This window comes from Puma concolor, chromosome A2 (genome assembly GCF_028749965.1).
Source record: "Puma concolor isolate L17-30 chromosome A2, mPumCon1.1.hap2, whole genome shotgun sequence".
Lineage (NCBI taxonomy): Eukaryota > Metazoa > Chordata > Mammalia > Carnivora > Felidae > Puma > Puma concolor.
This window is the reverse complement of record NC_141668.1, coordinates 40,055,061-40,075,016: the sequence shown is the minus strand read 5'-3', so window position 1 is coordinate 40,075,016 and position 19,956 is coordinate 40,055,061. Positions and strand designations below refer to the sequence as shown.

The 19,956-nt window shown below is 36.6% G+C and overlaps 1 protein-coding gene and 1 pseudogene across 1 annotated transcript in view; one reads left to right on the top strand and one right to left on the bottom strand.

Moving 5' to 3' along the window:
• The window catches only part of IMMP2L (inner mitochondrial membrane peptidase subunit 2), a 905,116-nt gene that overhangs the window by 284,780 nt on the left and 600,380 nt on the right, over window positions 1-19,956 (bottom strand). Inside the window, exon 5 of the mRNA XM_086692395.1 lies at window positions 2,555-2,620. Coding sequence (XP_086548521.1) covers window positions 2,555-2,620 — 66 coding nt within the window. The remainder of the gene's footprint in view (window positions 1-2,554; window positions 2,621-19,956) is intronic.
• LOC147583116 (cytochrome c oxidase subunit 6C pseudogene) lies at window positions 9,106-9,473 on the top strand (annotated as a pseudogene).

The window sequence follows — 19,956 nt, the reverse complement described above, 5'->3', positions numbered from 1 at the left end:
AGGGAACTTTTGAAGGTAATGGAAGCTCTCAAAAACTAGATGTGGTGAGGGTTGCACTATATTTATATATAATAATATATATATATAATAACATATATATATTATATACAATAATGTTTATAATAAAACATTAAACTATATTTAAAATGGGTGATTTATACAGTATATAAATTATACATCAATAAAGATTTTGAAGAACACACAAATATTCATAAATGTAAAGCATTCAAACAATACCTCAATATATCCATTAATACCGTGCAGACTACCAGTGAACAGGAATTCATGACATGAAAGTTTTGCCCATTCATTCCTACATCAACAAGTTCTCAAATTGTTTGGTCCTTTGTACTCTAAAAATAATTTGTACTCTTAAAAATAATTGAGGATCTCAAACAACTGTTGTTTATGTGGATACCATTTGTCAATATTTACCATATTAGCAAATATACTCTGTCAATATTTACCATATGAGGAATTAAAATGGCAAATTAAAAACAATGTTATAGCATCACTTCCAACAATAGCTAAATTATGGCAAGAGCCTAAATGTCCATCAACTGATGAATGGACAAAGAAATTGTGGTTTATATACACAATGGAATACTACTTGGCAATGAGAAAGAATGAAATATGGCCATTTGTAGCAACGTGGATGGAACTGGAGAATGTTACGCTAAATGAAATAAGTCATACAGAGAAAGACAGATACCATATGTTTCCACTCTTATGTGGATCCTGAAAAACTTAACAGAAGACCATGGGGGAAGGGAAGGAAAAAAAAAAGTTAGAGAGGGAGGGAGGCAAACCATAAGAGACTCTTAAAAATTGAGAATAAACTGAGGGTTGATGGGGGGTGGGAGGGAGGGGAAAGTGGGTAATGGGCATTGCAGAAGGCACCTGTTGGAATGAGCACTGGGTATTGTAAGGAAACCAATTTGATAATAAATTTTATATTAAAAAAAGATTAAATAAACATTAAAAAAATTAAAAAAATTAAAAATAAATAAAAACAATGTTATAGATTCAATCTAAAATAATAACAAACCTATATGTTAACACATAAAAACAAATATGTTCAATGAAAAGTATAATTATTTTCCAAAACAAAATAAACAGAGTTGAAATCAGTGGCATTTTTTATGTTTTGCCATTCCGTTTCGTGTTTGCTTAATAGAAGACAACCATATTCTCATATCTGCTCTTGCATGCAATCTGAAGCAATGTCTCACATCACACAGCCTCTGGAAAACCCCACTGTATACTCAAGAGAGAATAAGAATGAAAAAGGCAAACAGCATCTTAGTATTATTAGGAAAGTAGTTCTGATCTCACTGACCCCCACAAAGGGTCTGGGGAATGCTTAATACAGTTACTTTAGGATTAAGATTATTGGAAAACAGGATCAGGAAACTTTCTGAAAATAATTTTCAGAGCATTTTGACCCCTACATTGTATAGACCTGACTACAACTTACTTAAAAGTAAGCAATCAAAATGAGACACATCATGCCACATCAATACTTACTTGTTGAATCTCAAATGCTGTTCTAGATTCATCAGCAAGTAAAATAAATAAGACAATACTACAGATTGTTAAAATACCTGATTGTTAGATTGTGATTTTCTTTTTTTTTTTTAAGATTATTTATTTATTTTATGAGAGAGAGAAAGAGAGGGAGAAAGAGAAACCCAAGCAGGGTCTATGCCATCAATACAGAGTCAGACTCGGGGCTCAATCCCACCAACTGCGAGATCTTGACGTGAGCAGAAATCAAGAGTCGGACTCTCAACCAACTAAGCTATGCAGATAAGTTGCCCCTACATTGTTATTTCCTAAAGCTACTATTTTAGTCATGAATTCAGAAGCTTTTGTTTTATATCCTTTCTCGTTTTCCACCATTGCTATGAGTGCGAAAGCTCTGACCTAGTTTCTGTATATGCTTGTAAAATAATAAAAAATTTTTGAATTTTTCTAAAATAAACCTCGATACCATAATCTAAAATAATCATGCTAATTTTAATATTTGAAAAATAATTATTTAGTTGTCACTTTAAAAACATGACTAAATTAAATTGAATTAGTATTTATTTCTCCTGTGCCTCACATTTAAAGAATAATATAATTGGGGCACTTGGGTGGCTCAGTTAGTTAAGCTTCTGACTCTTGGTTTAGGCTTAGGTCACGATCTCACAGTTCATGGGTTCTAGTCCTGCATTAGGCTCTGCAGTGATAGAGCGGAGCCTGCTTGAGATTCTCTCTCTCTCTCTCTCTCTCTCTCTCTTTCTGCCCCCTCCTTTCTCTCTCTCTCAACAAAACAAACAAACAAACAAACAAACATTAAAAAAAAAAAAAGGATGATAATGTAATCAAAAGTTTCTGTGTGCCTTCTATCCTGAAATAGTTGGAGATGCTCGCTAAAGATGTACCAGTTCATTTGGGATGTCTCCAAAGCTCTGGTCCTCTTTGAACTGAGTTGTACTTCCCAAGGAACATGATTTAAAACTTGACAAAATTCCAGAATTTATAACTTGAACTCAGTGTAAGTACTTACTTGACAATATCTCCTTCAAGAGCAATCACTCTTTTAATGATCTTCTGTTCTGGGTTTTTAGGGGACCTAGAATAAAATAAGATTATACAATCAGTTATGTCTCTATTGTTTTAAGGAAATGAAAAGAAATTCTGCAACAAAATAAGCTATATTAAAATCATTACAGAATCTTTGCACCCATGACGTGGCCTCAGTCCTACTTAGGTCCCCAAAGTGATATAAAGCTACTATTGAAGTAATTCTCATTTTAAACCTTTGGAGGAGAAGCCATGATGACAGTTTATTAAAATAAAAAGTAGAGAAGGATAAGAATTTTAGTATTAAAGCTAAGTACTTGCAAGAGAGAGGATTCATATACAAAGAAAATTAGATGTTTCTTTAAAATCACATACTTAAAGTTTCTTTATTTCATTTAAAATAAACAATGGAATTTTAGTTAAATCCACAAGAAAACGAAGAAGATGAGAGGTGTTTAAAAAGAGCAGAAGAGTCTTTTAAACTACATTCGGGTTTAGCCATTTGAAAACTCTGTAATTCGGAGCGCTAAAACAAGGGTATTGACATCCCACTCTATCCCTAGAATCTCACTCTGCAGAAAGCCATGTCTGCCCTGAGTAGCCCTATGGAGAGACTCATGTGTTGAGGAAATGTCTGCTGACCATGTGAGTGAGCGTAGCAGTAGAACCTTCAAGCCTAGTCAAGTGCTCAGAGACTACAGCTCTGGCCAACAGTGTCACTACCATCCCCTGAGAGACGGCGAGCCAGGCCACCCACCTAAGCTGCCTTTGTCTTCATGATACTCAGAAAATGTGTGAGATAATAAACATTTGTTCTTTTAAGCTTCTAGATGTTGGGGAAATTTGTTACACAGCAAGGGCTAACTCAGTCTTACTAAGGCCAATTTCCTGCCAATAATGTTTTAAGTCTTTTAACAGACACATTTCAAGGAACATCTCATATATCACATAAATGATCATTTAATATGATTTTGGAAATCAAAGACAGATAAAAATATTTTCAATTCAAGTCACATTTTGAATTGAGTTGCTTTTGAAAAAGGAAGGTAAATGCACAAAAACTGAAAAGATTAAATATATTCAAAATGTAACACTTCATCAAAGTAAATATGCAGTTTCAATAAGATTTATATTTCACATTATATGTTGCCGAGAAAATGAAATCATCTAAATCATTTGCATCTACTTGTGAAAATTAGTCTCACGTTTTTCACTAAATTATAAGTATTCTTTATTTTATTTTTTTTTTTTTTTTTTTTTTTTTTTTTTTTTTTTTTTTTTTTTTTAAATTTTTTTTTTAATGTTTATTTATTTTTGAGACAGAGAGAGACAGAGCATGAACGGGGGAGGGGCAGAGAGAGAGGGAGACACAGAATCGGAAACAGGCTCCAGGCTCTGAGCCATCAGCCCAGAGCCTGACGCGGGGCTCGAACTCCCGGACCGCGAGATCGTGACCTGGCTGAAGTCGGACGCTTAACCGACTGCGCCACCCAGGCGCCCCTAAGTATTCTTTATTTTAAAAGGAAATTTGGTCAGAGTTTTTGACTGAACTGTCCCTTTCACTGAACTAACTGTTACATCTCTATAATTTTACTGTCATCTGTGTGCAGCTAGAGTGAGGGTTCTTGGAACAGTGAAACTGAATAAATTGTACAGGACCACTTACAGACATTTAGGAAATTCCCCTCCTTTGTCTCTTTGTTTTAGATAACCAGAAATGTATAAAATGATATTCAGCCTCTGTGATCACCAAAGAATTGCATATTAGAACAATGGAATGCCATTTTCCTATTACACTGACAAGCAAATAATAATGATAACAACAACAACAACAATTGTAATGCTGGTAATACAGTTTGTTGTTGAGGGTCTAGGGACATGGGTACTCTATGTATAAAGCATATGGTAATGTAATCATGCATTTCCATAAAACAGTGATGAGATTTTATATTCTTTTCAACATGACAATTGTAGTTTTAGGAATTAATCCTAATGAAACAATTATGAATATATGCAAAATTTTAGCAGTATGGATGTTATCTATTTTTAAAAAGAGAAAAAAATTCTGTTAAGAGTAGATTAAGTAAATAGTCCATCCACATAATAAAATATATACCAGTCATTAAAATATTATAAAAGAATTTTTAATGATGTGAAAATATCAACATAATGCATAGATTGAAATGGAAGCTAGAAAATAGTATGCATACTGTGACCTCACATCTGTAATTAGAGAGAGAAAGTGTACATGCAATTGTACAGGGAAAAATCAGGAAGGACATAAAACCAAAGTTGGGGTGTAGGGAGTTCTGTAGCTGATAAAAAAAAAAAAAGCGTGCCTAGAGTTTTTGGTTCAGATTTGTGGGAAGTCTATTAGCAGATGACAACTGTTGGTATCATATGACATTACCTAAGAAGAAATGCCCCAAGAAAGGCGTGAGACCTGAACTAATCGCCAAGTTCCCCCACCTCACACTGATGCAGTATTAATGCCAATGAAATAATATGAAAAGCAATCCTTATCACTGTAAAACAATATTTTATGCCAACAACTTTTAAGCTCTTGAGGTGCTTGAAAAGAATTTTATGTTTTAAAATAATCTATATTTTAAGATCATGAGGCAAAATAGAATATGCAAAGTGAGCTATCTATATAATTAAAGTCTTATGAATTACTATTTCAAATATATCTACAAATTTTAATGTAATATTAAACTCATGAATCTAATCAAAAGATTCAAAATGAAAAAAAAGCTATTACTAACATTAATCCCATTACTGCTCAAAATCTATATCTATATTTTAATCATTATGCTGTTGAATATACTACTTTCATGTAAGTAGAAGTGGTATGAGAGTTATTATAGATTTACATTGTGAAAGTCATTGAACTTCCCTTTGTCTAAATTTCCTTGGCCATTTGCCCATCTCCTGGGAAGTGTGAAGAATAACAAGCGAAGGATTATATGCCCTCCTTTAGGGATACGATGTATGGTGTCCAACAAATACTAAAATTTGCATTTAAATTTGTAATTTCAGTGTTTTCATAATAAGCATTGTTTTACAATATTTATCTTTGGATCCTGACTTTTAAGCATTCTGTCATATGCTGATGATTTAATTAGGCACGTTTCCTCCAGAGGCTTGGACAGGATGCCTAGAATTATCCACACAGGGCTCCGCACATGAGTTTGGTGTGGCAGAATGGGTGGGTGTCTAAATGCAAAGGCTGTCGGGAGAAGAACAGGATGCAGCACGGTCAGTGCATTTCTATGACACTTAATGTTCTTGAATTTCACTTCCCATCTTGATAAAAATGCTGGTTTCACCCTGTTACAGGATGGACAGAGCCATGTCTTAGGTCTCATAATCTCTGGAAACGATTTCATGCTCTTGTATGTTCTTTCTGTACACTGTAATTTTGATCCTGTCTGGAGCACTAGGAAGGTACTTTGGAATACTCAGGAGATGCCCTCTTGAGTTTTGTGGGGATGGAAAGATTAGCAAGTGTGCCACGCTCTCTGTTCCTGCTTCCATCACACACATACCTTAATCCTGTGTCTAGGCTCTCACTCTTCTCCCATTTATAGTGAAATCCTAAAACCTCCTTCCAGATTGTAAATATTTTTATGTTTACGTGACTCAGGATTGGCCCAGATTATCACAGAATTAATCTCATTATCAGAAGTCATTTTAACGACAGTCTAATGTAAGCATTGATACCGCAAAAATACCACACTAATTACATATATACAGTGCAGTCTAAATTTTAACTCTTCCTTCGTAAGGTAGAAGAACTAATATTCTAGGCATGCCTTATATTAGATAGGCTGTTTTTTACTGTCCTAAAGAATGGCCATGCATTAAAACACATAACTACACCATCACAATAAAAAAAAATGGGAACATTGCTGTTTGAATCATCAAAATAAGATGTAGAATAAAAAGTCCAGGGGCGCCTGGGTGGCGCAGTCGGTTAAGCGTCCGACTTCAGCCAGGTCACGATCTCGCGGTCCGTGAGTTCGAGCCCCGCGTCAGGCTCTGGGCAGATGGCTCGGAGCCTGGAGCCTGTTTCCGATTCTGTGTCTCCTCTCTCTCTGCCCCTCCCCCGTTCATGCTCTGTCTCTCTCTGTCCCAAAAATAAATAAACTTTAAAAAAAAAAAAAAAAAGTCCACTCAACACATTTAGAAAAAGTCATATAAAAAGAAAGTCATATCAAGTGATAACTTCCATCTTCCTTTTGCTTTGAGATATAATTAACATATAACATTTTATTAGTCTCAGGTGTACAATATAATGATTTAATATTTGCATATAATGAAAATGCTCACCACAATAAGTCTAGTTAACATCCATCACCACACACTTTTTTTTTTTTAATTTTGGAAAATGTTGCCTGGGTCTGACATGGTTTTCATAGAAGGTTAGAGCTAGAAAGGCCTATGAGTGTATCTAGCCTTTTCCCTGTTGCTTGTGATCTCACCCATGGCCTAAGTGTCACTACTGGGTCGCTTTGTGCCTTGTAAATGCATGAACTGGGGTACAATTTCCATGGGGCACAACCCTGTTACAATGGAGATGGCTGTCACTCTCTTGCTATAAGTGAGCCACTGACTACAATCATCCTACAGAACCAATATGGGTCTTATTTTCAGGGACATAAGGCCAGATCAGAGGTCCTGCACAAGAAGTCAATCAAATTTAGCCTGTGGAAAGGTTTTGTTTGGTTCATGCATAACTTTGTTTCAGTCTTGAACTAGCCAATAAAACAGGAGACTTCACACAAAAATTCTAATTTCTCATTCCTCTTGAAAAAATAGGAAGATCTGGCAGTCCTAGGCCCACATTCTTGCAAGAAAAAATGTCTGTAGGAGCTGAGAAGCAGAGACTACGGGAGTGCCAGAGTTCCAAGGACTTGTTGAACAAATCTCTAGTGGCTGAGGGCATGTGAGGTTAGGAATCTCTAGAAATCTTGGCGATTTCCTTCACTTCTATCATCACATAACTACTGAGACAACATGTATAAAATCTCTGGCAGGCAGGCCTAGTACCTCGTAAGTAGGTAAATTTTAGAGCTATCTATCTCGTCTTAAAATAAATTCATAAAGGAGATCAATTAGCTGGGCCCAAGAAAACTGTTACAAACCTTCTTTTAGATTCACAGAATATTTATTTCAAAACCCCTCTTATAATGAAGGGATTTTCACAGACTGTTGAATTAGAAGGCAAGAAAGGCATCTTAACGGTTTGGCCAAACTTTATTATACAATTAACTAAAGAAACATTAAAACTAAATATAATACTATTCACAGTGAAAAGCACAGATTAGTCTTAACTTAAATGGGTATTATCTATAAAATCAAGATAAAAATGAGCAAGTTTCAATGTTGAATTCTGTAGATTTTCTTCACTCTCAGTAATATGAACTTTCACATATAACTGCACTTTTAATGATTTTTTTTTAATTCAGTGCAGTTGTATTAATTAGTACTCTCAAAACATTTTACTTTGGTCATCATTTCAACTACATTGTTGCCCTTACAGACTTTGCTTTGTATCACGTGAATCTTTTAAATTTAAAGAAAACACACTATCTGGACTTTCGTTGCCCTTTGGGTCCATTCTTGAAATAAACTCACAAATGCGGAGCTTGTAACTTCAGATATACTTTCGGAATTTAAATATTCTATATTTCAATATAATAGTTATATATTCAATATAATATTAATATAATGGCCAATATTTGTATTTATTATTTTGTATTTCAATCCCAAAAAATCACATTTGCCCTGATTTCTCAGAAAGTGCTCCAACCCAGCAGGCTCCTTATTATTAAGGGGATTGACAGATGAGGTGGCCAAAGCCAGGTTAATGTTTCAAATGAGCTTTCAATAATAACTGAGTTTTTATGGGTACCAGATCTTGTGGAGAGATCGTGGGAAAGGTACCATCAGGCAGGGGCAGAGAGGGTTAGGTGCATAGAAAATCTTGAGATAAAAGGAGTTTTAGAGCACTGGGGCCAATTTTCTTTAGCATGTTCATATGTAGGATAGGGCCAGAACAGGGAAGGGATGATTTATCCACTTTGGCTATCTTCTCACAGCATAGCCTACCTGAATCAGGCTACTGAGCAGCAGCAAGAGAGTTTTTCAGAGAACCTGAGAGACTTCAGTCAGAGTTTCTAAGCAATCGAAGAATGTGGCAGCAGGAGCGACAAGCTTGTGTTTCAGATTTATCTTCTACAATTCTTTACACAAATGTATTTTAATAGCACTGATGAAATAACAAAAGCATGGGCTTTAAAGAATTAAGCTGTTGTTTACTGATAAAAATTTTTCTTGGTTAAGTCAAAGACTTGTTTCACTGTCACTAATTAGGATTGTAAGATATTTAATAAGCAAATAGTGACAACTGGCCTTCTTAGTAAATCAGCCTTGATTATGTAAAATCAATTAAGTGTGTATTATGACTTCAACTTCTCTACTTGAAAAGAGATGAGGTCCATTTCTATGTCACCTAGGAAGGATGTTGGGTTTGCAGTTGGTGTTGAGGAGAATAACTACCATGACTTCCAGTGCTTTGAAAAAACCTTAGATGCTTGGCCTCCTGGCCAAGTCTCTGTGATTTCATATTGTTGGAGCAGTCACTGTATCCCTGGGGGTTGCAGCCCTCTGTAAGTCTGCTGTGGCCAAAGAAAAAAGGCATATGCGGATTTCTACAGAAACTATGATTCCATGAAAGATCTTGAGGAGCTGAAGAAGGCTGGTATCATTTAGAGTGCAAAGTGATTTTGGAGCGTAAAGAATTTCTTTGGGTTGAGTTCCATGGAAGTTTGTCACTGACTCGTGTTCTTAAACTAGGAAACATGAATATTGGGTTATGAAATAGTTTCCCTTGATAAATAAACAATTAACAAATAAAAATAAAAGAGTAGTAATAGTTTTATAATCATGTATTTGATTCTGAAATAAATGTTCTTAACTATGAAAAACTTAAGGCATTCAGTATAATCATAACAATGAGTTCATTTCCATCAGTTTATTAAATTCAAGCATGTCAAAACACAGAACTTTGCAATCTTCACCTATTGAACATAATTACAGTTATACCTCACAGTCTAGAACAGGTTGTATGTAAATGAATATATTTATATAGCACATATATAAAATACATGGCATATATGTAAAACATATATATGTATGTGTATGTATGTGTATTCTATCATGCAATATGGCATCTTGCTATTTAAAGAAATTCCTCTGATCTGTAAAGAAACTCCTGGACTGAAAAATACATTCACTGATTTTATTTTGTAAATCTGGGTTTTCACACATTGAATATGCTTAAAGTTGGCATATCTGTGGAACTGGAGGAGATGAATACTTAACATAAATATGTATATTGACTATACTTTTAATTAGACTACCAAAGTACAAACCTTCATATAAAAGTATTACCACTCTGTGCCCAAAGTACAACATGCACTCAGGAGTATCTGAGCTGTTTCTCCTGTGGTCAATTAGATTTTGCCCCTCTACCCACATTCAGTGAGTATGTCTTTGTAATAGGGTACCAGTTAAGGCCATGGAAGAAAAATTAACCAGTCTTCAAAGGACTCAAACCTTCAAACTAACTTTATAATCCTAATATTGCTAATTGGCTTAATTAATTAAGCTAATTGGCTTTATATCTTTAGCTTCAACCAGGTTAGCAAATAGTGCCACATTCTTTCAGTAGTCTTGAAGAACATACAAACCGTGAAACAGCCTGAAAGTACAAGGTATTGACATTTTCTATATCAAGCCATATCTGTATCCATCAACACATCATGGAAAAGGCAGACCAACTGAGATGCAAAACACATACTAGTACCTAAGAGCTGAAGACAAAACACTTACACCGATGTCCAGGCAAGATATTTGCAATAGGTGCACTCACCTAGAGAATGCTGTTGGAAGGACCGCCCAGGGGCCAGTCTGTCTCTCACATCCCACTTGCAGTTTGCCTCATTGTTGTCATATTATGGGGTGTGAGATAACAAGCTTAGGGCCTGAGGGATCTTGGTAAAAGCGAAGAGAGGGAGAACAAAGGCAGTCTTGATCATTTAACCTGGAGCCAGCACTTAAGCCCCACCCCATAATTAATTTCTTGTTGGACAAATATCCAAAGGGAAAAAAAAAGAAAATTATTTTCCTTATAAACATGAAATGAATGTCTTATCTATGGTGAATTAAGTTTCTGAAATCGGCCTAATTGTGTTCCACAGGTGTTTGTGATGAACAGAAGCTGTTAAATTCCATATGCATCCATTAGAGGTGCGCACGCCAAACAACACGGATAGAAGTTCTTCAGTGTGGGGCGCCTGGGTGGCGCAGTCGGTTAAGCGTCCGACTTCAGCCAGGTCACGATCTCGCGGTCCGTGAGTTCGAGCCCCGCGTCGGGCTCTGGGCTGATGGCTCAGAGCCTGGAGCCTGTTTCCGATTCTGTGTCTCCCTCTCTCTCTGCCCCTCCCCCGTTCATGCTCTGTCTCTCTCTGTCCCAAAATAAATAAACGTTGAAAAAAAAAAAAAATTAAAAAAAAAAAAAAAAAAGAAAAAAAAAAAGTTCTTCAGTGTGACCTTTTGTGGTCAAATAAAATTGTGAGGTATACACTGATGTGCCAACCTGCTGCCTTTCTGGATCATGATGATAGTCACCATATGACACTTTGCAAAGTCAGGCAATAGAAAATAAGGAGTTAGACGGGAATGGGGGCATTTCAGTAGCTGCCAACATGGGGGTGAGGGGTTGGATTTTTACAACCAGACAGGCCAATATACCGTTCAATGGACAAGAGCATGGACAGCTGTCAACTGAGGTTCAGGTGTCCTTCCCCTGCTGCTGTCACACTCTAAACTCCCCAGAGCCTAATGCTACTCTGACAAGATGAAGAACAAAAGCCAGACTTCATTTGACTTGAATTACCTTTGAACATTCTTGAGTTTACCCTAATTTGAAAAGAATAAGGTTTTGTTTTCAATAAGAAACCTAAATTCCAGTAATGGCAAAATAAAGTTATATATTTTGGCATACATTATTGTTATGACATGAGAACGTGCACCCATTCTATATTCTTTATTCCATCACATGTATCAGTAGACTAATATGCTCTCTAGTGACTGTAGTGACATGCACTATTAATGTTGCAAGTATGCTGCTGGATTCAAAATTTCCAGTAAAATTGAGTTAGGTATATGTGTCAGGAGAAGTGAAATTCCACATAATCACTGAGAGTATCATAATTTCTCTAAAATGCTCAATCTCCTAGAGAATGTTGATAGTATAGAGGTCAAAATATAAGTAGAACATGAAGCATCCTGGCTTGCTTCTGTTCTAACCCTGCTGAAATTATTAATTTTAAAAATACTATATGGTACTAATGCTCTATGGAAGAATTTTAAGTTAGGCTCCAATAACCATACAGAATTTGCTCCCTTGAAAATGTCAACTTTATGCCCCCAATAACAAACTGAATAGCATTAGTAAATTGTCTTCAGGGGGAAAAAAAAGGCCATGATATTTTGGGACTTTATAGAATCCACTGCAACTGGTCATCTCTGCAAACAGCAATATCATTTACTGGCTCATCTGGACAGCCACTTACACTGCTCCAGTTTCTAAGCTATCAGAAACTTTTTCTGCATATATATTTTTTCTACTATTTATACTGCAATAACTTATAACTATGACAGTTTATCAATGCTTTAAACTAAAAAAAATACTAATTTTAAGTTAAATGTCTCTTATTCTTAATGGTATGCATTTAGTTCTAGGTCTCCTAGCATGTATGACCTTATTCCTTTCTGCTGGATGGAGTATATGGAGCTAGAGGAGAGGGGAAGAATATAATGTCTGAGAAGCTAGAAGCGTTTCAATTTAGAAAGAGTTTTTAGTGGCTGAGAATAAATGTCTGTTAGTGAGAAGAGGAAAGTTGAGCATGACAAATGATTTAATGAGGAGTTAAAAGAATTCCAGTTGTTAGATCTTCTTGGTGGATAGACCCCTTAATTATGATATAATGCCCTTCTTCATCTCTTGATATGGTCTTTATTTTTAAAGTCTAGATTGTCTGATATAAGTATGGCTACTCCGGCTTTCTTTTGTTGACCGGTGGCATGATAGATGGTTCTCCACCCCCTTACTTTCAATCTGAAGGTGTCTTTAGGTCTAAAGTGTGTCTCTTGTAAACAGCATATAGATGGATCTTGTTTTCTTATCCATTCTGTTACCCTATGCCTTTTGATTGGAGCATTGAGTCCATTGACATTTAGAGTGAGTACTGAAAGATATGAATTTATTGTCATTATGTTGTTTATAGAGTTGGAGTTGAACATTGGTGGTGTTCTCTGGTCCTTTCTAATCTTTGTTGCTTTTGGTATTTATTTAAGAGTATTTAAGAGTCCCCCTTAGCGGCGCCTGGGTGGCGCAGTCGGTTAAGCGTCCGACTTCAGCCAAGTCACGATCTCGCGGTCCGGGAGTTTGAGCCCCGCGTCGGGCTCTGGGCTTATGGCTCAGAGCCTGGAGCCTGTTTCCGATTCTGTGTCTCCCTCTCTCTCTGCCCCTCCCCCGTTCATGCTCTGTCTCTCTCTGTCCCAAAAATAAATAAACGTTGAAAAAAAAAAAAAAGAGTCCCCCTTAAAATTTTTTGCTGGGCTGGTTTAGCGGTCACAAACTCTTCACAGATAACATGATGCTCTATATGGAAAACCCAAAAGATTCCACCAAAAAACTGTTAGAACTGATTCATGAATTCAGCAAAGTTTCAGGATACGAAATTGATGCACAGAAATCGGTTGCATTCCTATTCACAAACAATGAAGCAACAGAAAGAGAAATCAAGGAATCGAACCCATTTACAATTGCACCCAAAACCATAAAATACCTAGGAATAAATCTAACCAAAGAGGTGAAAAATCTATACACTGAAAACTATAGAAAGCTTATGGAAGAAATTGAAGAAGACACAAAAAAATGGAAAAATATTCCATGCTCCTGGATAGGAAGAAGAAATATTGTTAAAATGTCAGTACTACCCAAAGCAATCTACATATTCAATGCAATCCCTATCAAAGCAACACCAGCATTCTTCACAGAGCTAGAACAAATAACCCTAAAATTTGTATGGGACCAGAAAGACCCTGAATAGCCAAAGCAATCTTGAAAAAGAAAACCAAAGCAGGAGGCATCACAATCCCAGACTTCAAGCTATACTACAAAGCTGTAATCATTAAGACAGTATGGTACCAGCACAAGAACAGACACTCAGATCAATGGAACATAATAGAGAACCCAGATATGGACCCACAAACGTATGGCCAACTAATCTTTGACAAAGCATGAAAGAATATCCAATGGAATAAAGACAGTCTCTTCAGCAAGTGGTGCTGGGAAAACTAGATAGCAACATGCAGAATGAACCTGGACCACTTTCTTACACCATACACAAAAATAAACTCGAAATGGATGAAAGACCTCAATGTAAGACAGGAAGCCATCAAAATCCTCGAGGAGAAAGCAGGCAAAAACCTCTTTGATCTTGGCCGCAGCAATTTCTTACTCAACATATCTCTGGAGGCAAGGGAAACAAAAGCAAAAATGTACTGGGACCTCATCAAAATAAAAAGCTTCTGCATAGCAAAGGAAACAATCAGCAAAACGAAAAGGCAACCAACAGAATGGGAGAAGATATTTGCCAACAATATATCAGATAAAGGGTTAGTATCCAAAATCTATAAAGAACTGATCGAACTCAACACCCAAAAAACAGATAATCCAGTGAAAAAATGGGAAAAGACATGAATACACACTTCTCCAAAGAAGACATCCAGATGGCCAACCGACAAATGAAAAAATGCTCAACATCACTCATCATCAGGAAAATACAAATCAAAACCACAATGAGATACCACCTTACACCTGTCAGAATGTCTAACATTAACAAAGGCAACAACAGATGTTGGCGAGGATGCAGAGAAAGAGGATCTTTTTTGCATTGTTGGTGGGAATGCAAGCTGGTGCAGCCACTCTGGAAAACAGTATGGAGGTTCCTCAAAAAATTAAAAATAGAACTACCCTGGGGCGCCTGGGTGGCGCAGTTGGTTAAGCGTCCGACTTCAGCCAGGTCACGATCTCGCGGTCCGGGAGTTCGAGCCCCGCGTCGGGCTCTGGGCTGATGGCTCAGAGCTTGGAGCCTGTTTCCGATTCTGTGTCTCCCTCTCTCTCTGCCCCTCCCCCGTTCATGCTCTGTCTCTCTCTGTCCCAAAAATAAAATAAATAAACGTTGAAAAAAAAAATTAAAAAAAAAAAAAAATAGAACTACCCTACGACCCAGCAACTGAGCCACTAGGTATTTATCCAAGGGATACAGGTATGCTGTTTCAAAGGGACACATGCACCCCAATGTTTATAGCAGCACTATCAACAATAGCCAAAGTATGGAAAGAGCCCAAATGTCCATCAGTGGATGAATGGATAAAGAAGAACTGGAGTATTACTTGGCAATCAAAAAGAATGAAATTTTGCCATTTGCAACTACATGGATGGAACTGGAGGATATTATGTTAAGTGAAATTAGTCAGCGAAAGACAAATATCATATGACTTCACTCATATGAGGACTTTAAGAGACAAAACAGATGAATATAAGGGAAGGGAAACAAAAATAATATAAAAACAGGGAGGGGGACAAAACAGAAGAGACTCAAAAATATGGAGAACAAACAGAGGGTTACAGGGGATGTGGGAGGGGGGATGGGCTAAATGGGTAAGGGGCATTAAGGAATCTACTCCTGAAATCATTGTTACACTATATGCTAACTAATTTGGATGTAAATTTAAAAAATAATAATAAAATTAAAAATTCTGAACAGAAAAACAAAAAATTCCAAGTGGTTGTAAGGCAACTTTGGAGACAAGGGAAGAAAAATGGGGAGATTACCAAGAACTAACAGAAGTTACCTTATTAGGGTAAACCTACCGCATAGGTACAGAGCAGTCACTAGAGAGGTACACAGCCAGGTGAAGTAGAGGGATGTGCCGACAGATTCATCAAAGGGGGCACAGAAGCACTGACATCTCAGTTTGGAGACGGAAGACCCTTGAAGTTGCTAAATTTGCTTTCTAGTAATTTAACAGAGCCTCAGAATCAGAGAAAGTTGGTTACATTGTTATTACACTCCCATGATCGTCCTTTCCGTTGCTGGGTTATCCTGGAAAGGTTTTATTCTTTGTAAGGACATTCAGAGACCAAAATATTCCTGGTGCCCAGTGTCCTAGATATAGAACATCAAAGGAATCCCTTTCCCAAAGTCGCAACCATATCCCAACTTGTGATGCATCCTTTCTTAAGGCTAAAGCTTGTCCTGCTAGTTTTGGTGGACACAATGAGTAAGAACTAACAAATGTGTTCAGGTATGCCTTTGTATATATATATATAAAAACTGAGCTATGCTGAGGCTACAGTTTGCCAGATTATTTACCCCTTCCTATCATTCTTTAGTATACACATACTGTAATCACTTCTTTTTCTAGTCCATAGAAATTTATTTCGAACAATCGGTACCCACTTAAAATGGAACATATGATGTCTACCCACATGTGTTGTTCCTTACAGAAAGTCACTTTGAGTCTCGGTTGAAAGACAGTGATTAATGTGAGAAGGCTTGCCTGCTTTCTGAGCATCGGTCCCCTAATTCTGTACACACACAAAATGGACTCTAATCTCTACAGCTGTCATGTTGAAGCTCTTCGTGAGCTGTACATTTCACAGGCTCTAAAATCACTCTGCAGCTCAAACATGATCAACAGCTTTCCTCAAACCAGAGCAGCAGTGAGAGACTATTAAATCAAAACGGGAGCAAACCCTCATCTTCACGTGCGCAGGAAATTCATAGGGGGCCTGATTTCCATATGGTTCCCACAGCTGAAGCTTAATGAGTTATCTTCCAGATACAGGTACAACCGTCATAATCCTCAAATACCTCTACAATGGAGTAAAACAAGTCCAAATAGAATTAAGGAAAATAATCTCCAACTGGCCTTACATGCCTGTGGGTTAAGTGTATGAAGGAGGCTTTGATTTAAATAAAGGCAGATTCTCAGAAACATATGCTCACCACCCACCATTCTTCATCTGAATGGTAGGAACTAAGGAGTTTCATTTCACTGTAGCACTGGAGCTTTGCCAAGAGGCAGAAGCACAAACATCAGTGATTAAGAAAGATCTCCAGTATAAAATGTGTTTTCAGAGGTCCAATCTACTTTAGAATGGGTTTATAGGCAATGGCATTATGTTTCGGATTGACCACATGGAGAGATGTTCTGATGTATATAACATTATTAAGGTCTACTTTGGACTTTTAAATAATGTAAGCCTACTCCCTAAAATAAAACACCTTCCTTGAAAAGATACAACAAAATCATATAACCAGTTCCCTCAAAAATCTTCTGACTCAGCTTCATTGAAAAAGGTACAGCCCCAAAGCCTTGCTCATGCATATACCCTGTCTCTCCCACCTTTTCTCAGTTCTTTCTTGCCACTGCCATCTGTTTGCTTTGCTTTTTTCCAGCACGTTGCCCATCCCTCCAGGCTGTTCACTGGCACCTGGATGCCTCCCTCTAATTCTTTATAGCACAGTCCAAGAAATGTCCCGGGTCTTTTCCAATTCTTCTTCCCAAAGATTTTCCTTAACACCACCCCCCACCCCCGCATATTTTGGATACTTCTCCTCAGATATCATTTTTCAATTAGATAATATGCAAGTTTGCTTTGGGTCCCCTCTTTTAAACACAATTATTTCCTGTTATGTTCCTTTGTGTTATACCTAGGAGGAAAACTTTCTGGCTATCTCATCTTTTACAATTACAATTCAACAAAATCCTTATAATTCCAGGCTTTAAAGACTTAAACACTACATTCAGAGGAGTTGTGTGGTGAAGAAGTAGCTAATACAAATGCTTCTGGAAAAGTCATGCTTCCTTTTCATTAACTTTTAATACATAAACGTCTGTCTACTTTGTGTGATTAGGTACACTGACCTAATCACACAATCAATATCCAACGGCAGAATTCTTACAGATTTAAAATATGTAACATGATTTAATAAATGAAAGGCAAGGAAATGGAACTCAAAGGTAGGAACTCTACAGAACCAATGAAAAGCAATAAGGTAAATGACCATATTTATCTCTTTTGTAGTATCTTTCATACTATATCACTACCCTTTTAAATTAAAATCTCATTTTATTTAGTTCCCAACAATCCAATCTAATCACTTTCAAGTCAAAGACTCAGCTGTTTAGAATGCAGACTGTATCACTGCTGTGGTTATGTGTACTTGACCTCCTGCCTGTTAACAAAGAGACTCAATTAATTATTTGCTGTTTTGAATGGCTATTTCACTTCACCTCCACCTTTCTTTAAGTGTTAAAAGGCTCAATTGCTTTATCACCTTAACCTTAGCTTTGGAGGATGCACGCAGAATTTCTTAACTGCCAACTAATAAACCATCTTGATCCAGAAAGCTAATTTTCAGGACCACAGCTCCTACATGTCTTATGCTAGAGTCAGCTAAAGCAACGTATTGACCTGGTGGCACATCATCTTCCAAGAGAGCCTCTTCATTTTCAATGGAAGCTTTGGTGCCAAACTATTCCCTTGATACAGGTAAAGACACACACTAGCACTGCAATGGACTGTAGTGTCACAGTAACAGGGAAACACTGGTTTCATTACAAGTGTTACCATACAAAAATGGAATGCTTTCACCATAAACTGAAGGTATGTAAATTGATAGTGAATTGTTTTTTCCAATGTACTTTTAACTTCTCCTATAAACTTTTAGTTACATTAAACTCAGTAGTATAATCTCATACTGAAATCTTGAAACACCAAACCAGAACAAGAAAACAGCTTCAAAGGAAATATGAAAATGTCCTTTGCAGTGTATATGTAAAGTTTTACTGATACCCGTGAAAGTATATATGTGAAAAACTAGCCTCAAAGCCAAAAGAAACCAAAGAATCTTCCTGCTTCTCATGAATTCCATTAATACTGATACCACGTAATATTTCAGAAGTTCCCATTTGATACATAAATTTATTTATAGATTATTCCTATCTTCACCTATATACCATAAAATGTGAAAGTAGTGAGTGTCTTAACCTTCTCATTGTATCCAGTCCCAAGTCAGTAACTAGCATTCAAAAGCATAACAATACAGGGGCACCTGGGTGGCTCAGTCAGTTAAGTGTCTGACTCATGGTTTCGGTTCAGGTCATGATCTCACGGTTCATGGGTTTGAGACCCGTGTAGGGCTCTGGGCTGACAGTGCAGAGCCTGTTGGGATTCTCTGTCTCCTATTCTCTCTGCCCCTCCCCTATGCGTGCTCTCTTTCTTGGAAAAAATAAATAAACTTTAAAAAAGAAAACAAAACAAATAATAAGTATTTGATGATAATGATTAGGTCATAATAAGTACACCACAATATTGCCAAGAGGTATCTTTGTGTAAGTAGAATCAGACAATAACTGTCAGTTTGTGCCAGGCTTATTTACTGAGCATAATGTGTTCAAGCTTCATCCACACTATAGGATGTATCAGAATTTCATTCCTCGCCATTTTTATGACTGATGCTGATTATTGTTCCAAGAATATCCAAAATGATTTATTAACCTAGTAACAATATCTTAGTATCTTTCTTATAATCTAATTTTTTAATGGCACCTAAAGTTTTGAAAAAAAACAAACAAAACAAAACTCATATCTACTCAGTTCTTTCCAAAGAGAATTTATACTGACATGAAAATAAATGATTCTGTCATCTGCATATCTTGGCAGATGGGGATAAGTGGTTCTGAAACTTTAAAATCTAGGATGGAGCCCTGAAAATCTAGAATCCACATTTCAAAAAGCACCTAGGTAAAATATAAATAAGTAAATAATAATAAAAATAAATAAAAAGCACCTAGGTGATTCTGATCCAGATGGTCCTAGGCCCCTTTGATGAATACAGCTGGGAACCCTCACATGAAAATCCTATGAAATTCAGCATACCCTCCCCTCACCAAATGCACACATTCAATAAAAATACTTGTCATGATACTTTCACAATAAACATAACACATAATATAAATATAATAGTAAAGCATGCACATAATTCTAAATCAGTGAGAAAACAACAATTTCCTACGAGGGAAAAGGTACGCTAATAATTCCACATTTCACTTCAGCCTTGAACTGGATCTACAACTACTATGAAACAATGTAACACAAGTAAGAAAGAGCAAGACAGGGGTTCCTAGAATATAAATTTCCAGGGTTTCTTAGAATATGAAAACCCTGCTCAG